The following is a 21,350-nucleotide window of genomic DNA, read 5'->3' as shown; positions in this document are numbered from 1 at the left end:
GGCCCAGTCTATTTCTGCTATGTCCGAGTCTGCTGTTCGACAAATCTTAACACTAAGGCTGAATCTGCCAGGCTCTGTTATTCCTAAAGGTGTTGCTCAGATATATACCTTTAGGAATATATATTTTGTCAGACTTATGGCAAACCACTCACCAGGTTGCATCTCAGACTTTTGGTCCAACTGAGGCTTGACAGATAACTTAGGTAGGGATGCTCTGCATACCCAAAACGCTTCTGAAGATCTGATCCACCAGACTTAAGTGTTAAAGTTTGTTTTAGCTACATTTGTTACTTCATTCACCCTTCCCTGGCTTATTTCTGTCCCCTGAAACCCTCTTTTATGTTCCTATTCATGGCTACCATAGCTGACAAACTGCAGACTCTCAGTATGCTGAATTCAGTCAATATTATAGAAGTAGTAATGCAGTCAGTATGCAGTCAATATTATAGAAGTAGTAATTCAGTGTCTATGGGACTCAGGCCCAAGAATATTCACACAGAGCAGTAAGTAAATGACTGCCACTCACTTTTTGTATTCCAAATAGTGTTCAGCTATTTGTTCATCCCAAACAATTTTCGGTTTGTTTTCCTTCAGGGTTTCAATGTACCTATAAATTAAAACCACAGGTATAAAATTAGTTTTATAATTATTTTAGAAAAAAGTTTAAACTATTAAAAGAATGTTAAAGCTACTTATCCATCCAAGTGGCATATGTATAGAGCAGGTTGAATATTTATTAATAGTTTACTCAACAACATCCTTTATCAACGGTCTAATATATCCTTTGCAAATCAGGTGTTTTTCCAGCCCATTCAACCAACTAAACAGATAGTCAAATATGCATTTTTTTTTTGCAACTGATGAATTTACTCATATATGTATTTTCATTATCCAACTATTATAGCATACCCACTCTGGTACTTGAGCACATTTGAGGTCTGTTTCTAGGACACTGACGCCAGGGATCTGAACCAAATTCTTCCCAGCTAGCAGTACATAATATTTACCTATAGGCCACTACATCAGCAAAAAGATTTAAGACTCCTACATGCTGCAGAAAGCCATTTCCTAAAAGTGTAGGTTAGTTCTTTTCAAAATGAGCTGCTTGTGTATGTACTGTTTCCTCTTAGCACAGAGGAAGACATTTTTCACTTTTTGTTTTGTTCGATTCACTTGTTTAGGTACCATCCTTCAGAGAAATGACACACTTGCCATCTGTCACTGTTGGTGTCCTTCCAAGACAGGTAGAACCTAATCATGTCAAAATTTGAATGTGTAGTCCAAATCAAACCTGCACCTTCCGGAAGGATTTATTTTATTAAAAAAGGAATGATGGTCCAGTAGTTTGGGAGTTAACCGGGCCCTTGGGAAACCCACATTAAAACTCTCTCCGCCACAGACTTCCTTCCCATGTGACCTTGGGCAAGTCATTCAGTCTCTCTGTGTCTCAGCTCCCCATCTGTAAAATGGGGATATAGCATTCCCTATCTCACAAGGATGTTGTTAGGTTAACACATTAAAGACTGTGAGACACTCCGATACTATGGTCATGGGAGGGAGCTATACAATTATGATAGATATATTTTTCCTCTTGCATATCCTCCTGCCTCTCTTCAGCATGAATCTTCTTTGCCCAGAAGGCAGAACGTAACTTTTTAAATATATTTTCTGACTGGACATTGGAGTTGCTATTGATTGACATTTCATTCCGTTTCCAAGAGGCACTGCCTTCTTTCTACAGACAATCACAGATTTGAAACCAAATCCCCACTTGCTAGTGCATCACCTTACAGTGGTCCCTACAGATTAACTGAGTAGGCAATAAGAGAGCAGAAAGGTGATGTTAATAAAGACTACTCTTGCCCTGAATTTCTATTTCTGCAAGAGTGATTAAAACCATTTATTCGATAACATAGGACTCATTATAGCAGAAATTTCTCTGCTCTGAACAACATTTACAGGAAAAAAATAGACTTTAAATCTTTTCATTTTTAAATACAAATTTTCCATCACCCAAGTTCAAGATGGTATAATCAATTTCCATCAACCATTATCCTGACCTGTTAGTCCTGAAATCCGATCAGACTATACATTTCAAAAAAGAAAAATTTCTGAGCTTAATAAAGATTTATTCTCCCCTTTCTTCAAATATTATTCCAAATGCAATTACAGCATTCACTATCACACAGAATATTTTCACCTCTATGCTGTGGTTTTGCTCAGTTGTGCGTTGGTAAATAGCCGGTCTATGATTCAAATGGCATTTTTACAAGAGAAAGGAATTTAGGTTTATCCAACATATTCAACTTATGTTGAAGTGATCTCAAAGTGCTCCACAACATGACTTAGAGTGTGCTAGTTCAGTAACTGTCAGCAAACACACTGTAGTAGCTATTGTAAGGTCAGTAAGGGCTGATTTATACAGTAGTCTTGAACATTTAGTTTTTCACTGACAGGTAACATAGGATCCTTGTTCGTTTTTTGAAAAGTGCCATAGACTCTTGAACTTCCATTTGGATCATCATTAAACATGGGCAGCAGAGAGCTAATTTTCATATTTAAATTCAAGGACAGCACTTAGCACCTTGCTCCTTTTCAGAACTGCATCATCGATAGTTATAACAGCACAAGTTCTGGTGTAGGTTGTGGGCTTATGAGGATAAGGCCCAGAGATAAGTGCTACCAACTAAGCCATGCTGATACACATGGGTCTTCTTTTGTACATGTGAAGTTACAATAACAAATTCTAATTTCTTTGCTAAAAATTCCAACAGCATTAAAGAATGGTAAACACTCATAATTTTTTAAAAAATCAGAAATGCAACATATACACCCTTCACAGGCGTGTGTGTGTGTGTGTGTGTATTAGGGCTGTCAATTAATCACAGTTAACTCATGCAATTAACTAAAAAAAATTAATGATGATTAAAATAATTAATCGTGATTAATCGCCATTTTAATTACACTGTTAAACAATAGAATACTAATCGAAATTTATTAAATATTTTGGATGTTTTTCTACATTTTCATATATATTGTATTGTGTGTTGTAATTGAAATCAGTGTACGTTATTTTTTATTACAAATATTTGCACTGTAAAAACGATAAACAAAATAAATAGTATTTTTCAATTCACCTCATACAAGTACTGTAGTGCAATCTCTTTATTGTGAAAGTGTAACTTACAAATGTAGATTTTTTTTGTTACATAATTGCACTCCAAAACAAAACAATGTAAAACTTCAGCGCCTACAAGTCCATTCAGTCCTGTTTCTTGTTCAGCCAATCGCTAAAACAAACAAGTTTGTTTACATTTACAGGAGATAATGCTGCCTGCTTCTTGTTTAAAATGTCACCTGAAAGTGAAAACAGGCATTTGCATGGCACTTTTGTAGCAAGTATTGCAAGGTATTTACGTGCCAGATATGCTAAACATTCATATGTCCCTTTATGCTTCGGCCACAATTCCAGAGGACATGCTTCCATGCTGATGATGCTCATTAAAAAAATAATGTGTTAATTAAATTTGTGACTGAACTCCTTGGGGGAGAATTGTATGTCTTCTGCTCTGTTTTACCCACATTCTGCCAAATATTTCATGTTATAGCAGTCTCAGATGATGACCCAGCACATGTTGTTCATTTTAAGAACACTTTTGCTGCAGATTTGACAAAACGCAAAGAAGGTACCAATGTGAGATTTCTAAAGATAACTACAGCACTTGACCCAAGTTTTAAGAATCTGAAGTGCCTTCCAAAATCTGAGAGGGACGAGCTGTGGAGCATTGTAGTGAGGCGGCCTGGCTCCCGACGGCCCCTGAGAGAGAGGAACCGGAACAGCCACCTCAGTGGGCGGAGCCACCGCCACCTGTTCCCGCCCCCCGGAAGTCAAGGGGCGGGACAGGAAGTATAAAAGCCCGGCCCCAGTGCTCAGTTGGAGCCCGGCGGCCTGATAGGACAGACGCTCCTGATCGGGCTCCTCCTGGACCGAGCCTGCCCCGAGCCAGGTACCCTGACGTGGACGGACCGAGCCTCCCTCGAGCCAGGTATCCTGACGTGGACAGACCAAGCCTCCCTCGAGCCAGGTACCCCGAGGTGGACTGGCCGAGCCTGCCCCGAGCCCGGTACCCCGAGGAGCTGCCCGAGCGTCCCCCTGACCCGAGTCTGGAGGAGCAGCCCGACCTAGAGAGCCCTCAGCACGCCGAGGAGCCCATGGTGTGGGACCCCGCTGCCGAGCCCAGCGATGAGCAGGTACCCATGGAGGGGGAGATGGAGTGTAGCCCGGGGATAGCCGACCCCTGCCCGGCTGAGGGCACCGACGTGCCCATGTCAGTGTGTTGCGGCCAGGATCCCCACTGACTGCAGCGGATCCACGCCGCTGCTAGGGCCCCGGGCTTGGACACAGTGGAGTGGGTGGGCCTGTGTCCCCCCTGCCACCCCACTCACGGGTGGCAGACTCCCCCTCCTACCAGCGTTCAGGCAGAGAAGCCTGCACTTACCTGGGCTCTTGAACTATTGCTGTAGCTCAGCTCCTGCTACAAGGACCTGAGCCTTGAACTATTGTTTATTGCCCCGCCCTGACTAAGGGCCTGGGCTCTTGAACTATTGCTGTAGCTCAGCTCCTGCTACAAGGACCTGAGCCTTGAACTATTGTTTATTGCCCCGCCCTGACTAAGGGCCTGGGCTCTTGAACTATTGCTGTAGCTCAGCTCCTGCTACAAGGACCTGAGCCTTGAACTATTGTTTATTGCCCCGCCCTGACTAAGGGCCTGGGCTCCTTGAACTATTGCTGTAGCTCAGCTCCTGCTACAAGGACCTGAGCCTTGAACTATTGTACTGCCCCGCCCTGACTAAGGGCCTGGGCTTCCTGAACTATTGCTGCGGTTCAGCTCCTGCAACAAGGACCTGAGCTCTGAGACTGTTGCTACTGCTCAGCTCCTGATGCAAGGACCGGTGCCCCGCCCTGACTGAGGGCCTGGGCTTGCTAGTGCCCCTGTGTGTTCAGCTCCTGCTGAGAGGATCAGCGCTCAGGACTGCTGTGTGGCTGCCCCGCCCTGATTGAGGGCCTGGGCTTAGCTGTTTAACTTTGTTACTGCTCAGCCTGCAGGAAGGCTCTGAGCCCCCTGGACTCTTGCGGGCTGCCCCGCCCTGAGCTAGGGCTTGGGCTTACTGACTTTGGGATTGCTCAGCTCCGGCTGCAAGGACCGGAGTTTAGAACTGGTTTGCTGCCCCGCCCTGAGCTAGGGCTTGGGCTTACTGACTTTGGGCTTGCTCAGCTCCGGCTGCAAGGACCGGAGCTTAGAACTGGTTTGCTGCCCCGCCCTGACTGAGGGACGGGGTTTATTGACTTTATTGGTGCTCAGCCTGCAGGAAGGATCTGAGCCTAGAACTAGTGTTTGCTGCCCGCCCTGACTGAGGGCTGGGGCTCATTGCAGTGACCGTGTGCCTTTGGTTCAGCCCCTGCCTGAGGGGCCGAACCCCGAGACCTACAGAGCCCGGAGACTGATTTGGGCCGTGTAGTGAGGCGGCCTGGCTCCCGACGGCCCCTGAAAGGGCACGGCCCCAACACTGGACTATTACAAGCATGCTTTCAGAAATCTTAAAAGAGCAACATTCTGGTGCGGAAACTACAGAACCCAAACCACCAAAAAAGAAAATCAACCTTCTGTTGGTGGCATCTGACTCGGATAATGAAAATGAACATGCATCAGTCCACACTGCTTTGGATTGTTATTGAGCAGAACTTGTCATCAGCATGGACGCATGCCCTCTGGAATGGTGGTTGAAACATCAAGGGACATATGAATCTTTAGCGCACCTGTTATGAGAAAGAGATTGCACTACAGTACTTGTATTAGGTGAACTGAAAAATACTATTTCTTTTTTTTTTACAGTGCAAATATTTGTAATAAAAATAAATAAAAAGTGAGCACTGTACACTTTGTATTCTGTGTTGTAATTGAAATCAATATATTTGAAAATGTAGAGAACAGCCAAAAATATTTAAATAAATGGCATTCTATTATTGTTTAACAGTACGATTAATCACAATTAATTTTTTTAATTGTTTGACAGCTCTAGTGTGTGTGTGTGTGTGTGTATATATACATATATATACATATACACACACACACACCTACACATGTTATATGGTTAGTTATATAACCAAAATAAGACCCACAACCATAATGATTTTTTTTACAGTTGCTCATTAATGTGCTGCATTTACCACATACCGTGCAGACCTGCACTGAACATAGTACTCCAGGGCTTCTCTGGGATGCTTATCACCACAGTATGCAAGAGCTTCACAAAAAGTAATGAGTTTATCTTCACAACAACACTAAGATAAGTGGTATTATTCCCATTTTAGAGACAGGGAAACAGGTCACAAAGATTAAGGCCAAAATTGTCAAAACTGTCCAGCAGTTGTGGGTGCCCAACTTGAGAAACACATGACCTGATTTTTCACAGTATTTCTCAAGTACAATAGAATGCTATGTTCAAAGCACAGCTATGACTATCTTCAGTTGCAGTTGTGAGTGCTCAGCACTTCCACAAGTCAGATTTCTGATGTCTCAAGCTGGCAATCCAGAAAATGAGATCATCTGTGAAAAGGTTGGTTTAAATTATTTGCGCAGCATCAGATAAAAACTCTGACACACAGACAGGGATATAATCTAATTCTCTAAGACAGATTTCAACTGCCTTTACCCATAGACCATCCTCTCTTTTCCTGCAGTCCCCTGCCTCATCTGATACTCCACTTGTGCAACAAATGAGGCAGAGCTTTTTGGGGAGGAAGGGTTGTTTGTTTTTGTTTTGATTTTTTAAAACAGACAACAGCCTCACTCAATATGCAAACCTGATTCATCCCCAGAGCCCAGTCCATCTGTATACTGAAGGGGCATGGGTCCTGGAAAAACATAAATGTGATTGAAATTAAAGACTATCATGATTCATACACACGGGTGACAGTTTTTTAGTATATGGTTTTCTCAGTTAAAAAAACTGAAAAAGCAAAATTCCATGATATGGAATCATATTGACCCCATATGGGTGATTACCAGAGCTGGAACCCTCAGATCCACAACATATACCTATCTACCACTTGAGCTAACTGAGTAACTGGTAGAGGATAACAGCCTACTATTGCTGCCTAGAACTGCCACTAGGAGGAGGAGGAGAAAATTTGTCAATAGATTTCTCGACTGTTTTCTAGCCAGCAGCAGAATCCTGGATTCTGTTCCAGGTTCTGGAGGGGAGTGTTCTCTAGTGGGTAGAAACATTTCTGCCCATCCTTTAGCATGCCTCTCCCCACAGCCTGAAGCCTTCTATCTTTGTCCCCAGGAGTGCCGGCAGCTTTTTTGTCACCCTAGGTGGCAGAAGGTCCCGCCCTCAAAATGCCACCCCCGACAGAGGCGGCAGAAGGTCCCGCCCCCAAAATACCGCTGATGACCGGGGCGGCCGAAGATCCAGCCACTGTGGTTGCCACCCCCCAAATGTTAGCGCCCTAGGTTGCGCCAGCCCTGTTTGTCCCACCTGTTCCTTTCCCCACCCTCTCCTCTGGTCTGACCCCTCTCTGTTTCTATCCCCCCAGCATGCTCCCCTTTTGCTACCCACTGTAACCTGCTTGAGTTACAGTGCCTGGCACTACAGCAGCCCCTGGAAACCATAGGAAAAAATTACAAAGTCCCATTCAGCTGCTGCAATCCTGATCTCAAGTATGCTCAGTGCAGACTGAGTACCCAGAACTTGGAGGGCAGCCTCTAACAAAGCTCTACTGAACATATGCAAATAAAAAATGTGGGTGGATTTTCAGGGAGACAGCAAAAGACATGTGACCCCTTCATGGGCACCTTGCAAATTTCAAGTGCCTGCTCCAAAGCATGGAGCTCAGAGAGTCTTCTCAGCTATACATTTAACCTCAGCAAAACAGTGTATTTTCCCCCAAGCCTCGTTCTCTGAAATGTCTGAACTGTTAAAAGATCAGCTTACGGCAGGCGCTTGGAATGGAAAATTTCAGCCTGAGCAATTGAAAATTTTACAAAGTTACAAACTACTCAAAACACATTCATATAATGGAAAGTTGGGCAACTGTGACTACAAGTGTCACTGCCAGCTTCACCTATAATATGAGACTCAAAACACATAGTGGACTATCTATAAATTACGGTCGGGCATATGCCAAAAAAGAGATGGTCACATAGCGCAGCTGCAGACACAATCCATTATTCTTACATACCGTTGACATTGCTTGGTTACAGAGCCTTATGGCAGGCTCATGTTGAAATATTGTTCCCTCAGCATTGCTTTCTATGCAATAAATGAGAAGCCAAAGGCTTACTCATGATCAAGCACCTTCAAGTCAGTCCTGTCAAAGCTGTGGACCTATGAACAATACCAATATGGCTAGGCCCACACACTAGTGTACTTTGCAACACATTAAACTATCAAATACAGGTCCAAAGGAAAGAGTCCCAGGATTGATAGCACTTGCTGTGCACTTCTTACTGGTGTGTGAAAAATAGCATGGCACTGGAAAACTGGTGATCTACATCCCCCAAAAGAAGATATTTATCTTTAAGCATAACATTTTTTGCCTGGAATACAAATATATTAAAAAATATTCTAGTACCATATTTTTTGGCAAAGAACATACATGGGGAAAATATATAGCTTCATTTAATTTTGAAACCAGGGCTTTTATTTGATGTATCTATTTGTTTGTTTATTTTTGTAATGTTTCTAGTTCTTGGGAAACATTTCTAAAAGCACCTAAGTGACTAAGCATGTAAAGGCTATCAAATGCCTACGCCACTTTTTAATAAAGTCACTCCCCAGTTTTTCATTTTCCTCTGCTTAATCTTTAGAGAAAGAAATTAACACTGAACATATTTCCCACGTCTCTTCTCTTTTCTCCTTTGAGTCCTCTTCTGAAATCTTTGTGCACTGGGAATTATGGATGCTTCAGGAGGTAAAAATCAGACCCATTGTCATCTTTTTAGTCAATACAACTACTTGACTGATAAACACATCCTCCACTCCAGGTATAGAAATTGAGAGACCTGAAGACTATCCCCTTTTCTACTGCTCCAGCAAAGAACGCTGTGCTGAGGCAGCTCTGTGCAACACCAAAGTGTTCCAGAAAAAAAGTTATGTAAAATCTACATTAAGCTATTAAAAAGAAAAAGTGCAGCAGTACCAGCAACTATGTGCCTAATTACATATGTAATAAGTCAAGCAAATAAGAAAAGCAAATTACAGGCTCATCCCCTACTAAATTTGAAATATGCACAGATGCATTAAGGGTATCCACATGTAGCATTTTATTTTAAACTGGCTGAAGCTATAATGAGCCACTCCTATGGTTATAAAACCTATACATATCAGCAATTATATGTGTTAGAACACATATGCCTCTCAACATGCCAGACAACTGTACCTACGTATGGTTCAACTTGTAGAAGATAAGTTTTAGATTGCAATAATCCACACTAACTGTACTGCCTCTTCATGCCACGTAATTAAGACACAGTTTGTTGCATTAGTTCTTTAAATCGAAAAGTCTAAATATCGGATGCCAAATAAAATGTACAAAATACCTTCCAAAGAATGTTCAGTTCAGTGCACATGACAACTCATGTACAGGATGACACTGGTTATTTTACAACTATCAGATGGTGTAGACTTGGATCACTCGAGAGAAAAGTGCAGCATACTGGAGGACAAATGCATACCCATAAAAAAAGACCTTTTTCAGTGAAGGTATTATACAATGGGCTGGCAATTCATACGGGACGCCCAGTCAAAAAGGGATCCTGGTGGCTCCGGTCAAAAGTCCGGTCTGCGATCATAGAATATCAGGGTTGGAAGGGACCTCAGGAGATCATTTAGTCCAACCCCCTGCTCAAAGCAGGACCAATTCCCAACTAAATCATCCCAGCCAGGGCTTTGTCAAGCCTGACCTTAAAAACCTCTAAGGAAGGAGATTCCACCACCTCCCTAGGTAACCCATTCCAGTGCTTCACCACCCTCCTAGTGAAAAAGTTTTTCCTAATATCCAACCTAAACCTCCCCCACTGCAACTTGAGACCATTACTCCTTGTTCTGTCATCAGGTACCACAGAGAACAGTCTAGATTCATCCTCTTTGAAACCTCCTTTCAGGTAGTTGAAAGCAGCTATCAAATCCCCCCTCATTCTTCTCTTCTGCAGACTAAACAATCCCAGTTCCCTCAGCCTCTCCTCATAAGTCATGTGCTCCAGCCCCCTAATCATTTTTGTTGCCCTCCGCTGGACTCTTTCAAATTTTTCCACATCCTTCTTGTAGTGTGGGGCCCAAAACTGGACACAGTACTCCAGATGAGGCCTCACCAATGTCGAATAGAGGGGAATGATCACATCCCTCGATCTGCTGGCAATGCCCCTACTTATACAGCCCAAAATGCCGTTAGCCTTCTTGGCAACAAGGGCACACTGTTGACTCATATCCAGCTTCTCATCCACTGTAACCCCTAGGTCCTTTTCTGCAGAACTGCTGCCTAGCCATTCGGTCCCTAGTCTGTAACAGTGAATGGGATTCTTCCGTCCTAAGTGCAGGACTCTGCACTTTTCCTTGCTGAACTTCATCAGGTTTCTTTTGGCGATGCAGCTGGGCTAAGGAAGGCTCCCTGTCTCCCCTGGCTCCACACTGCTCCTGGCAGCACCCAGTATGTCCCTACGGCCCCTAGCCGGAGGGACAATCAGAGAAGGTCTGCGTGCTGCCCCAGCCCCCAATGCCAGCTCCACAGCTCCCATTGGTCAGGAACTGCAACCAATGGGAGCTGCGGAGGCGGTGCTTGCAGGTGCGAGCAGCACGCCAAGGGGTCACAGGGACATGTCGGGCACATCTGGGAGCAGCATGAAGCCAGGGTTGGCAGGCAGCCTGCCTTAGCCCCACTGCACCGACGACCAGGAGCTGCCTGAAGTAAGCGCTGCCTGGCCAGAGCCCACACCGCAATCTCCTTCCCCCAGGTCGGAACCTCCTCCCGCACCCTAACTCCCTCCCAGAGCACACACCCCAACCCCCTGCCCCAGCCCTGAGCCCCCTCCTGCATTACAAACTCCTCATCCCCGGTCCCACCCAGAGCCCACACCCCGAGCTGGACCCTGCACCTCCCTCCCACACCCCAGCCGCCTACCCCAGCCCTGAGCCCACTCCCGCATTCCCTCGGCCCCAGCCCAGAGCCCCCTCCTGCACCCCAAGCCCCTCATCACCAGCCCCACCCCAGAGCCCGCACCCCCAGCCAGAGCCCTCACCCCCCTCTTGCACCCCAACTCCCTGCCCCAGTCTGGAGCCCCCTTCTGCAGCCTGAACCCCTCATTTTTGGCTCCACCCCAGAGCTTGCATCCCCAGCTGGAGCCCTCACCCCTCCCACACCCCAATCCCCTGCCCCAGCCCAGTGAAAGCGAGTGAGGGCGGGAGGGGGGATAGAGTGGGTGGGAGGCAGGGCCTCTGAGAAGGGGTGGGACAGGGCAGTGGTGCTCGGTTTCTGCAATTAGAAAGTTGGCAACCCTAGTAATACATTCTATTTAATGTTGAATTTCAATGTCCACTATAACTTCCTCCTTTTTTAATTACTCGTAACTTTCTCAAACCAAGCCCTTTCTTGGTGAAAATTTCAATGCTTGATCTCAGGATGGGGATGGATTTTGTTGGTTCATTTTTGAAAACAAGATTGAGCAAAATATATTCTACTGTGAAGAAAAAGGATACAGCCTTCCTAAAGTGTGGGTTATAGCACAAGGTGATGGGAGGAGCTATACAAAGAAAGAAAGGTCGAGGCTACAAGGGAAATGTTTGATGGCTGCACCACATTTGTGAAATTGTTGTCAAAGATGAGTCTTGCACCTGAGTCTTCCATTTTACAGTCACTACTAAAATGACTGACACCTCACAAAGAAACAAAGCAAAGAAGTGTGCCCAACAGTATAAAGAACTGAAACTGAAGAGATCAAACAAAATATGGGGAACAACCTGAAGAAACTGCTCCCTTCTAGGCAATCAAGTCCTACACTCAAAGGAGTCTTTCACTTCACACACCCATGACAGCCCTTCTATAGCTCTGAATGCAAATGCATGTGATCAGTTTCTTTCTTGCAATCACAAACTTTTCAACTTTTGGTTTATGAGTTAAAGTGCTTGAAAAGGAGAAGTTTCTACTCTGCAGATGCAGTAGCAGGCTACAGTCAGCACTTAGCCCTGCTCTGTTCCAGTTTGTGAAGGAAGGTCTTCATAAAAGCAAACAGAACAAAAACAGGTTTAAAGTAGTGAGGTAACTACACTTAACTCAGTCTCAGAAGTTACAAAGATCCTCAAGAAATTTTGGAGGAAAACGTCTGCAAAATTACTGAATATATTCATAGCTATTAAACTCAGCTATGAGACACTCAGCACTGTTGATTAGCAATCTCTTCAACTGTAACGTGGAAATAAAATACAAAAGTGAATTGGTTAAAGAAAAACTATACCAAGAATGCTACGTCTCCCTCACTGGATCCCCCCAAAATGCAACCGGCTTGTAAAACTGCAAGTACAGAAGGCTTGTAATGCATCACATTTTAAATATTAGTCTTTAAAGATAGTATTTCAGAGCATCCCTCAAATCAACCAAGAGCCCTGCTTTATGAAATAAAAAAATCACCTGAATGTTTATTATTAATGCAGAAATCCAGGGCAGCTGTGATTGTTGGATGCATTCCTCCTCCAGTTTCTCAGCATAAAGCTTTCTATACTCAAATATGTTACTATTAGGATGCCAAACTATAAATTAGTAACTTTTAAAGAAGGCAAAATTGTATCCCACTGTACCACTTTCTTATGCATTGCAGAATCTAGCATTTATTTCCCCAGCTTTTTAAAGCTGGATATAAAACAAAGAAAGAACATTCAATAAAAGGATGACAAGCACAATGTGTCTTGGGAAAGAAATGGCACAATAATAAAACTGCAAGTGAAAGTGTACTTCACTGACATCAAATCAACTTTTACTCCAAAGATTGAGGGGCCAGATTCTGCAGCCCTTATTTAGATTGCATAGTACCTTACTCAAAGAATATTCTATTAAAATCAACGGGATTACTAGTGAGGTAGGACAGTATGCAACCTGAATAGGACTTGCAGAATCTAACCCTATTCATACACAACAGTTTGCATAAGGTACGTACACAACACTTATCTCAGAGGGACACTTTCATTCCTGTGCATGGCTGGTGAAGGATTCACAAAATGGTCTGAAAACAATCTATATAAAGCAGCCTCTTCCTATATTAATCTTCTCTCTGTTGTTGCCTGCTTCTTTATTAGGTCAGTTTTTAACAGGCAATTATAGCATTTTGAAGATTTCCAATAGGGTGGCCTCACTGTTAGTGTGTGTTTGTTTTAGTGTCTTTATAAAATCATCTCATTGATTTTCCCACAATACTTCACTACTAACTTGATGGATAAGGCTTTTTAACACAGTCTTACTTACTGTCAACCTGTCTCTTTGCTCTAGAGATGAAGGTATTGAGTGTTTTACCCGTAGCCATGTTGCAGTAGCTGAATAACTCACCCATCCACTAGCAGGGGTACCAAACAACATTCCTTCCTACTACTCTGCACTTAAAAAGCACCTTGTATAGAGTTCTAAATATACTTCAGAAGCACTAATATTTTAAGGCACACAACTCCAAGGAATCAGGTTGGTATCCCATTTTGTAGGATGTTACAGAGATAGGGGCCGAGGTCAAGATTTTCCAAAGGGCCATCTGCTTTTGGGTGCTCCTTGAGAAGTTTCAGGATAGAGACTCAAAATGGAAGTCCCAAAGTTAGTGGACACTTGAAAGTTTGGGCCTGTGACTTGCCCAAGGTCATTTAGCTCATCAGCAGAGGATTCAAGAATAGAAATCAGGTGTCCTAGCTTATAGTTCTTTACCCACAATTATTTGAGTGTTTTCTAGTGAACAATTATTTGTCTAGCTTTAAGCTGTTGAAAGTTATAGAAATATTAGAATATAACTTACTTTTCAATATGATTTATTCATAAATTGTGGGGAGTCAGTCCCAAAACTACTTTTAGAACAGTTCACGGCAGCTATACCAAACAAAAGTAGGTGCACAAATGTGTCATTGTTCTGATAATCTGAACAAGGTTTGAAAGCTAAACCAATACTAGAGCTGGATGAAAATCAGAATTTCTGCCCCACATGCAGGGCCGGATTAATTCTCTTGTGGGCCCAGGGCTATTAGATTTTGTGGGGCGCTTGGGGGTTTGGAGTGGGGGAGTGGGCTCAGGGCTGGAGTAGGGAATTGAGGTGCGGGAGGGGGTGCAGCTCCAGCTGGGGGTGGGTGGGGGCAGAGATGGGACAGGGGGTTGGGGTGCAGCAGGAAGTTCAGGATGTAGGCTCTGGGTGGGATTTTGGGTGCAGGAGGGGGCTCAGGGCTGGGACAGGGGGTTGGGGTGTAGGAGGGAGTGTGGGGTGCAGGGTCTGGCTGGAAGAGGCTTACCTCGGGCAGCTCCTGGTCGGCAGCGCAGCAGGGCTAAGGCAGGATCCCTGCCTGCCCCGGCTCTGTGCTGCTCTGCTCCCCTCCCCAAGGTGGCCAGCATGTCCAGCCCCTAGGCAGAGGGGTCAAGCCGCTTCTGTGCAGTGCACGCTGCCCGTGCCCATGGGTGCTGCTCCTGCAGTTCCCATTGGCCACGGTACCCGGCCAATGGAAGTGGCAGAGCCGGCGCTGGGGGCAGCACACAGATTCCCTGAACGCCCCTTGCTTAGGGCCACAGGGGCATACTGGTGCGCCAGTGCTCATAGCTCCAGCCCTGGGGAGTGGATGACAAGGCTCGGGGACTGGTGTCCCAGTGGGCCACATCCAGCCCACTGGCCTGCGGGGCCCCCCTTAACCCAAGGCCATGGGCTGCAGCCCCTAAAGCCCCTGCATTAATCTGGCTCTGCGCACAGGAAATTCCAATATTTTGACATTTGTGTTCACCCCAGATCTAAACAACAAGCAGAAATACCAAAATTTCCACAGAACAGTAGGCTGATAAAAATTCTGATTTGGAAGTGTTGAAACAAAATATGTTGAAACAATAATACAACTCTGAAAGGATTCAAACAAATCAAAATGTTTAGCTTTGTCTTGGTTATACACTGAACTGCATTGGCCTCATGCCTCCAGTCTCTTATGTAGGCCAGGCTCCAGGGCCAGATTAAATATCCCATAATGCACCAAGTACATGGGACTCTCATGATGCACTGGGGAAGTTCAGCCAGTGGGAGGGCCATAGTGCATCATGGGAAATGTAGGTTAGCCAGGGAAGTCGGTCCATAAAAGAGAAAGGGGGCATGAGGCACCAGGAGTACAACTTCCATGAAGCACGAAAACAGCTCAGGCAGATGCAGTTACATGTCAAATGGACCCAAAATAAAATGTTACCAGTCAAGTCAATGAACCAAAATGTTTAGATTTGGGTGAACATACAACAAAACTTAGTTCAGATTTTCCCCCTCAGAAAAACCAAAAAAATTGGAACAAAAATCAAAATGTGAATTTTGCAGAAACTACGTCTGTCACAGAAAAAATCCTTGACTAAAAGTTCCCGACCACTCTAACTAATACAACCCAAATAGCTTTTCCTTTAAAAAACAGAGAAAAATGCTGCTTTTAGTCATGAGTCAAAGAAACTGGAATCATGCACAAAGCCAGGCACAACAGAACAATTAAATGTGTCAAAATGCATAGGTTTAAGATTTTTAACTAATGTGACTGAAAACCTGCTCTACAAAAACCAGTTCTTTATATCTAAGCTGGGATATGTTTCCCAACCAGTACAGATATGATGGATTGATACACAGGCTCACATGCCTGTTTGTTATACTTAATGGAATGCAGCTGTTAGTTCAGCAGTTCAATTTTACTTTGTGAGGATACAGATTTCAATTTGTTCATTCACTGTCTTCCATTTTTCAAGTCATCTATCTGCAGCAACAAAATCTGAACCATGTTCTTTAGCGCCAGTGCAGATTACTTGTGACAATGGCTGTTAATTAAGGGATTTTGTTGTTGTTGTCATCATTTGCAGCATCTCTGTGTAGTTTACTGGTAAAAGTTTCTGCTCTTCTAACCATAACCTAAAATTGAACTATCTTCTTCCACCTAAAACATCAGGCAATCTTTCTCTTATATTTGCTCAGTTGACCATGAATTTTTCTCTTCAGTTTATCCAATCTAACACTTGACAGGTCACTATTTGCAGTGGGTTTTGACAGCTTGGGCTGCCTTAACAAAATAAGCCGTTTGGCTTTAAAAGCATAGTGTATGGTCTAGACAGCAATGTCTGCTGCAAGCAAAGAGGACACCTTCCTGTCAGACAACAGACAAGTTAATGGTAGGGTAATTTACTTCAACCATATAAAATCAGGATTCAAGGAATCCCACAAAACCAAGCAGGCACCTGAGAACTGAGTGCAATAAACCCTGCACAGTGAGTTGAGGGCACAAGTCTCTTTACCTACATTTTTAAACTTTAGACTCTAGCTCCTTTGCTGACAGAAAAATAATCCACAATTCTATTTAATTTTATCTGAGATCTCCAAAATACACCTTTAATTGGTATCAACTACATTTACACATAAAATTGTACTCTAGCATTTTGAAAAACTAAGCTACATTTCCATAGTCTCAACTGGTTATTCTAACAAAACCACTTCTTTGTTAGTCCTTTGTAGGATACAGACCAGTTCAGAAAAGACAGTTACCTTTTCTGTAACTGGTGTTCTTCGAGATGTGTTGCTCATGTCCATTCCACAGTAGGTGTGCGTGCTCACCATGTGCACTGGTGCCAGAAAGTTTTTCCCTTATGTTCTCATGTACTACCCCTAGCAGTACCCGTAGGGGAGCGCCCCTAGCAACTCCTGGAGTGGCGCTGCCATGGTGAGGTATAAGGGGCGCTGTGCGCTCCCCCCACCCTCAGTTCCTTCTTGCCAGAGAACTCCGACAGAGGGGAAGGAGGGTGGGATGTGGAATGGACATGAGCAACACATCTCGAAGAACACCAGTTACGGAAAAGGTAACTGTCTTTTCTTCTCCGAGTGATTGCTCACGTGCATTCCATAATAGGGGATTCCAAGCTATATCTGTTGGAGGTGGGTAGGAGTTTACAGACACTCGGGACGGAGCACTGCCCTGCTGAACCCAGCATCCTCCCTAGTTTGGGAGACAATCGCATAATGCGAGGTGAATGTGTGGACTCATGACCATGTGGCAGTCCTACAAATGTCCTGGATAGGAACATGGGCCACAAACGCAGCCAATGAGGCTTTCGCCCTAGTCAAGTGCGCCCTCACAATTGGCAGCGGGGGAACTCCCGCCAGGTCGTAACAAGCACGGATACAAGAAGTGATCCAGTTGGAGAGTTGCTGAGTGGAGATCCGCCGACCTTGCATGCGTTCGGCCGTGGCGATGAAAAGCTGCGAAGATTTCCTGAATGGTTTTGTACATTCTAGGTAAAAGGCCAGAGCCCGCCTTACATCTAGCATTTGAAGGGGCTAGGGCTTGGGACAGAGCACCGGCAGGAAAATTTTCTGACCCATATGATAGGCAGAGACCACCTTAGGGAGGAACGACGGGTGCGGGCGGAGCTGGATCTTATCCTTATGAAATACCGTGTACAGGGGTTCAGAGGACAGGGCCCGGAGCTCCAACACCCTCTTAGCCGATGTGATCACCACCAGAAAGCTACTTTCCATGAGAGGTGGGACCAGGAACATGTAGCAAGCAGATCAAATGGAGGTCCTGTTAGCTTGGCCAGCACCAAGGTCAGGTCCCACTGAGGGACCAGGGGTCTAACATAAGGAAAGAGGCGATCCAAGCCCTTAAGGAACTGACCAGTCAAGGCATGGGAGAATATCGTGTGGCCCTGTACTGGCAGGTGAAAAGCTGATATGGCTGCCAGATGCACCTTGATGGACGAGGGCGCTAGGCCCTGGGCCCTGAGATGAAGGAGGTAGTCTAGTATGAGCTGGATCAGGGCAGCCACTGGCAAGACGCCCTGATCAGCAGCCCACCGGGAAAACCAAGAGCATTTTGCCAGGTCGGCCTGACGTGTGGAGGGCCTAGTGCTTTCCAGGAGGATGCGCTGGACTCCCTCCAAGCAAGTCCTTTCCTCCTGGCCTAACCATTGAGCAGCCATGTTGTGAGGTGGAGGGCTGCTAGGTTGGGGTGGAAGAGGTGAACTTGGTCCAGGCGGGCTGGCAATGGCCCCTGTGGGGTGATTGCCAAGCACTTGAGAGTCCCATACCAGTGCTGTCTGGGCCATGCTGGGGTGATCAGAGGGATGTGAGCCCTGTCTGTCTTTATCTTTTCCAACACCTTGCCGATCAGCAGAATCAGGGGAAAGGCATAGAAAAGCTGACCCGACCAGGACAGAAGGAAGGCGTCGGAAATCACGCCAATGCCCAGCCCTCCCCTGGAGCAGAAATGGGCACACCGGTGGGTCTGTCTGGTCGTGAAGTGGTCCACTTGGGGAGTGCCCCATGTTCAGAAAATCCTGTGCACCACTTCCGGGTGCAGCGACCATTTGTGCTGAGAGAAGAAGTCCCAGCTCAGCTGATCCACCCGAGAATTTAAGACGCCCGATAAGTGGTGGGCTTCCAAAGTTGATATTGTGGGCTATACAGAAGTCCCACAGCCTGAGGGCTTCCTGGCAGAGGAGCAGGTCCTGCCTTGCCTGTTGATGTAGAACATCGAGGCTGTGTTTGTGAGGACCCTGACCATTCTGACTGCTAGGCACAAGCAAAAGGCCACACAGGCTAGACGGACCACCCTGAACTCCTTGACATTTATATGCAGGGCTAGTTCCTGTGTGGACCACAGACCTTGGGTCTGGAGGTTTCCCACATGGGCTCCCCACCCCAAGTCCAACGCATCGGACACCAACTCTACAGTTGGGAGCTGGTAACCGAACAGGATCCCTTGTAGCATGTTCCCCGGGGTGGATCACCAGTGGAGGGAGGCTAGCACAGGTTCGAGCACAGTGAGGACTTTGTCCATCCTGTCTCTGGACTGGGAGAATACCGAGGCCAACTAGAGCTGGAGGGGCCACAACCTGAGTCTGGCATGATGAACCACGTATGTGCACGCTGACACATGACCCAGGAGTTGGAGGCATGCTCTGGCAGTCATCACGGGAAACCTCGTGACCACCTCGATGAGCTCCCTCAGGATTTTGAATCTGTCCGGTGGGAGGGAGGCTCTGGCTGATGTCGCATCCAGAATCGCTCCAATGAATGCTATGCGTTGTACCGGGACCAATGTCGATTTGGTGCTGTTTACCAGCAGCCCCAGTGTGGTGCACATGGACAGGAGGAGTGTTATGTGATTTTATACCTGTGATCTGGAGCTGCCTTTGACCAGCCAGTCGTTGAGGTAGGGAAAGATCTGGAGCCCCCGATGCCTGAGGTAGGCTGCTACCACAGTCATACACTTTGTGAAGACTCTGGGTGCCGTCAATAGGCCATATGGGGGGGACAATGAACTGGTAGTGTCCCTGCCCTACCGTGAAGCGGAGGAAATGCCTGTGGACCACCTATATATGAATGTGGAAGTACGCATGCTGTAGATTGAGGGTGGCGTACCAGTCTTCGTGATCCAGGGAGGGGATGATGGAGCTCAGAGAGACCATGCAAAACTTGAGCTTTACCATGTACTGGTTCAGGCCTTGCAGGTACAGGATGGGCCTGAGCCCCCCTTTTGCCTTCGGGATAAGGAAATAGCAGGAGTAGTACCCCTTGTATCTGAACTCCGCCAGCGCCACCTCCACAGCTCCTAAGCAAAGGAGCCTCCTCATCTCTTGCTCGAGAAAGCTCTCGTGAGAGGGGTCCTTGAAGAGGGACAGGGAGGGATGACGGATGGGAGGGGTAGAATAAAACTAGAGGGTATAGCCCTGGGAGATGGTGTTGAGGACCCATCGGTCTGAGGTCAGCAGCAACCACTCTGGGAGTTTGGAGAAGGGAAGGTCGGGTGGATCCCTAGTACAAACTGGTAAGTCATCCCTGGGTGTCCCATCAAAACTGGCGCTTACCCGCCTACTTACCCTTAGAGGGCCCGGGCTGGGGCGCAGGCTGGGATTGCTGTTGTGGGCGCTTTTTATAGTCCCGTGATATTTCTGCTTGTTCCACAAACAGGGCCTTGGCGTCGAATGGGAGGTCCTGCAACAGGAGCCAAGACGCTCTCCTCATGGAGCCTTAAACTCCTTCTTATCACACTCTTGGAGGGAGTCCGCAAATTTGGGCATTGAGCCCCACAAGTTGAAGTCATGTCTGCCCAACAGGGCTTGGTGGTTCGCCACCCTCAGTTGGAAGCTCAAGGACAAATAAATCTTTCTACCGAATAAATCTATTCCCCTCAAGTCCTTATTTTTAGGGGTAGGAGCGGGTTGACCCTGATGCTCCTTATGGTTGACTGCTTCGACCACTAGCGAGTTGCGGGTGGGGTGGGTATATAGATACTCATGTCCCTTGGCAGGCACTTCCTTTCTGTCTTCTTAGAGAAGGGGGCAAGGAAGCCGGGGTTTGCCACAGGGCATTTAAGATCTTTGGCTGGTGGCGTAGCCGAGAGGACATCGAAGAAAGAGTCCAAGGGTTTCTCCATCTCCTCAGCTTGTAGGTTGAGGCATTATGCCACCCTTTTCAACAGTTCCTGGTGGACTTTTGTGTCCTCCTGCGGGACAAGAGGAGGAGGAGCCGTGATTGCCTCATTGGGGGAGGATGAGGATGGGGGAGCTGTGTTCTGCGTCCTCACCAGTGCCGCAGGTCCCATCACTTGGTCCCCTTCTAAGTGCGGGACTGGGTATGAGCGCTCTGCTGACCCTTTTCTGGGGGGCTGAGAGAGGGAGGCCGATGGTCTTTCTGAGGCTCCGGCCACCGAGCAAGCTACCATCGGGGGCTGCATTGTGGCCCACGGGGCCCATTGGTACCAGGGTGCTGGCCAAGGAGCCCGGTGCCAGTGCACCTGCTGTGACACTGTCGGAGCGGACTGCCCCACTTGACTCACCTGGCCCACTGACTGTCAACTTTGAAGGGAGGCCGGGCTGGCATATGATCTACCGCTATCCCAGGATGGGGGACGAGTGATAGTATCGCAAACGGTGCCGAGCACGAGACCGTGATCCTGGTGTGGAGGAGTGGGAGTACCATGTATAGCGGCTGCTCCGCGAATGGCTCTGATGGGCAGATCCATGACAGCAGGGTGCCGGTGATCTATGGCTGGAGCTGCGGGAGTGGTGCCATGGTGGGGACCTTGAGCGGTACGAAGAGTGGGAGCAGTGTCAA

General features: G+C 46.3%; 1 protein-coding gene across 1 annotated transcript in view; it reads right to left on the bottom strand.

The window, feature by feature from the left end:
• CHID1 (chitinase domain containing 1) overlaps positions 1 to 21,350 on the bottom strand; it is a 256,887-nt gene that overhangs the window by 5,696 nt on the left and 229,841 nt on the right. Inside the window, exon 11 of the mRNA XM_045016991.1 lies at positions 527 to 607. Coding sequence (XP_044872926.1) covers positions 527 to 607 — 81 coding nt within the window. The remainder of the gene's footprint in view (positions 1 to 526; positions 608 to 21,350) is intronic.

The sequence above is a fragment of the Mauremys mutica genome, chromosome 4 (genome assembly GCF_020497125.1).
Source record: "Mauremys mutica isolate MM-2020 ecotype Southern chromosome 4, ASM2049712v1, whole genome shotgun sequence".
In the NCBI taxonomy this organism is placed as follows: Eukaryota; Metazoa; Chordata; order Testudines; family Geoemydidae; genus Mauremys; species Mauremys mutica.
This window is presented reverse-complemented; position numbering and strand designations above follow the sequence as displayed.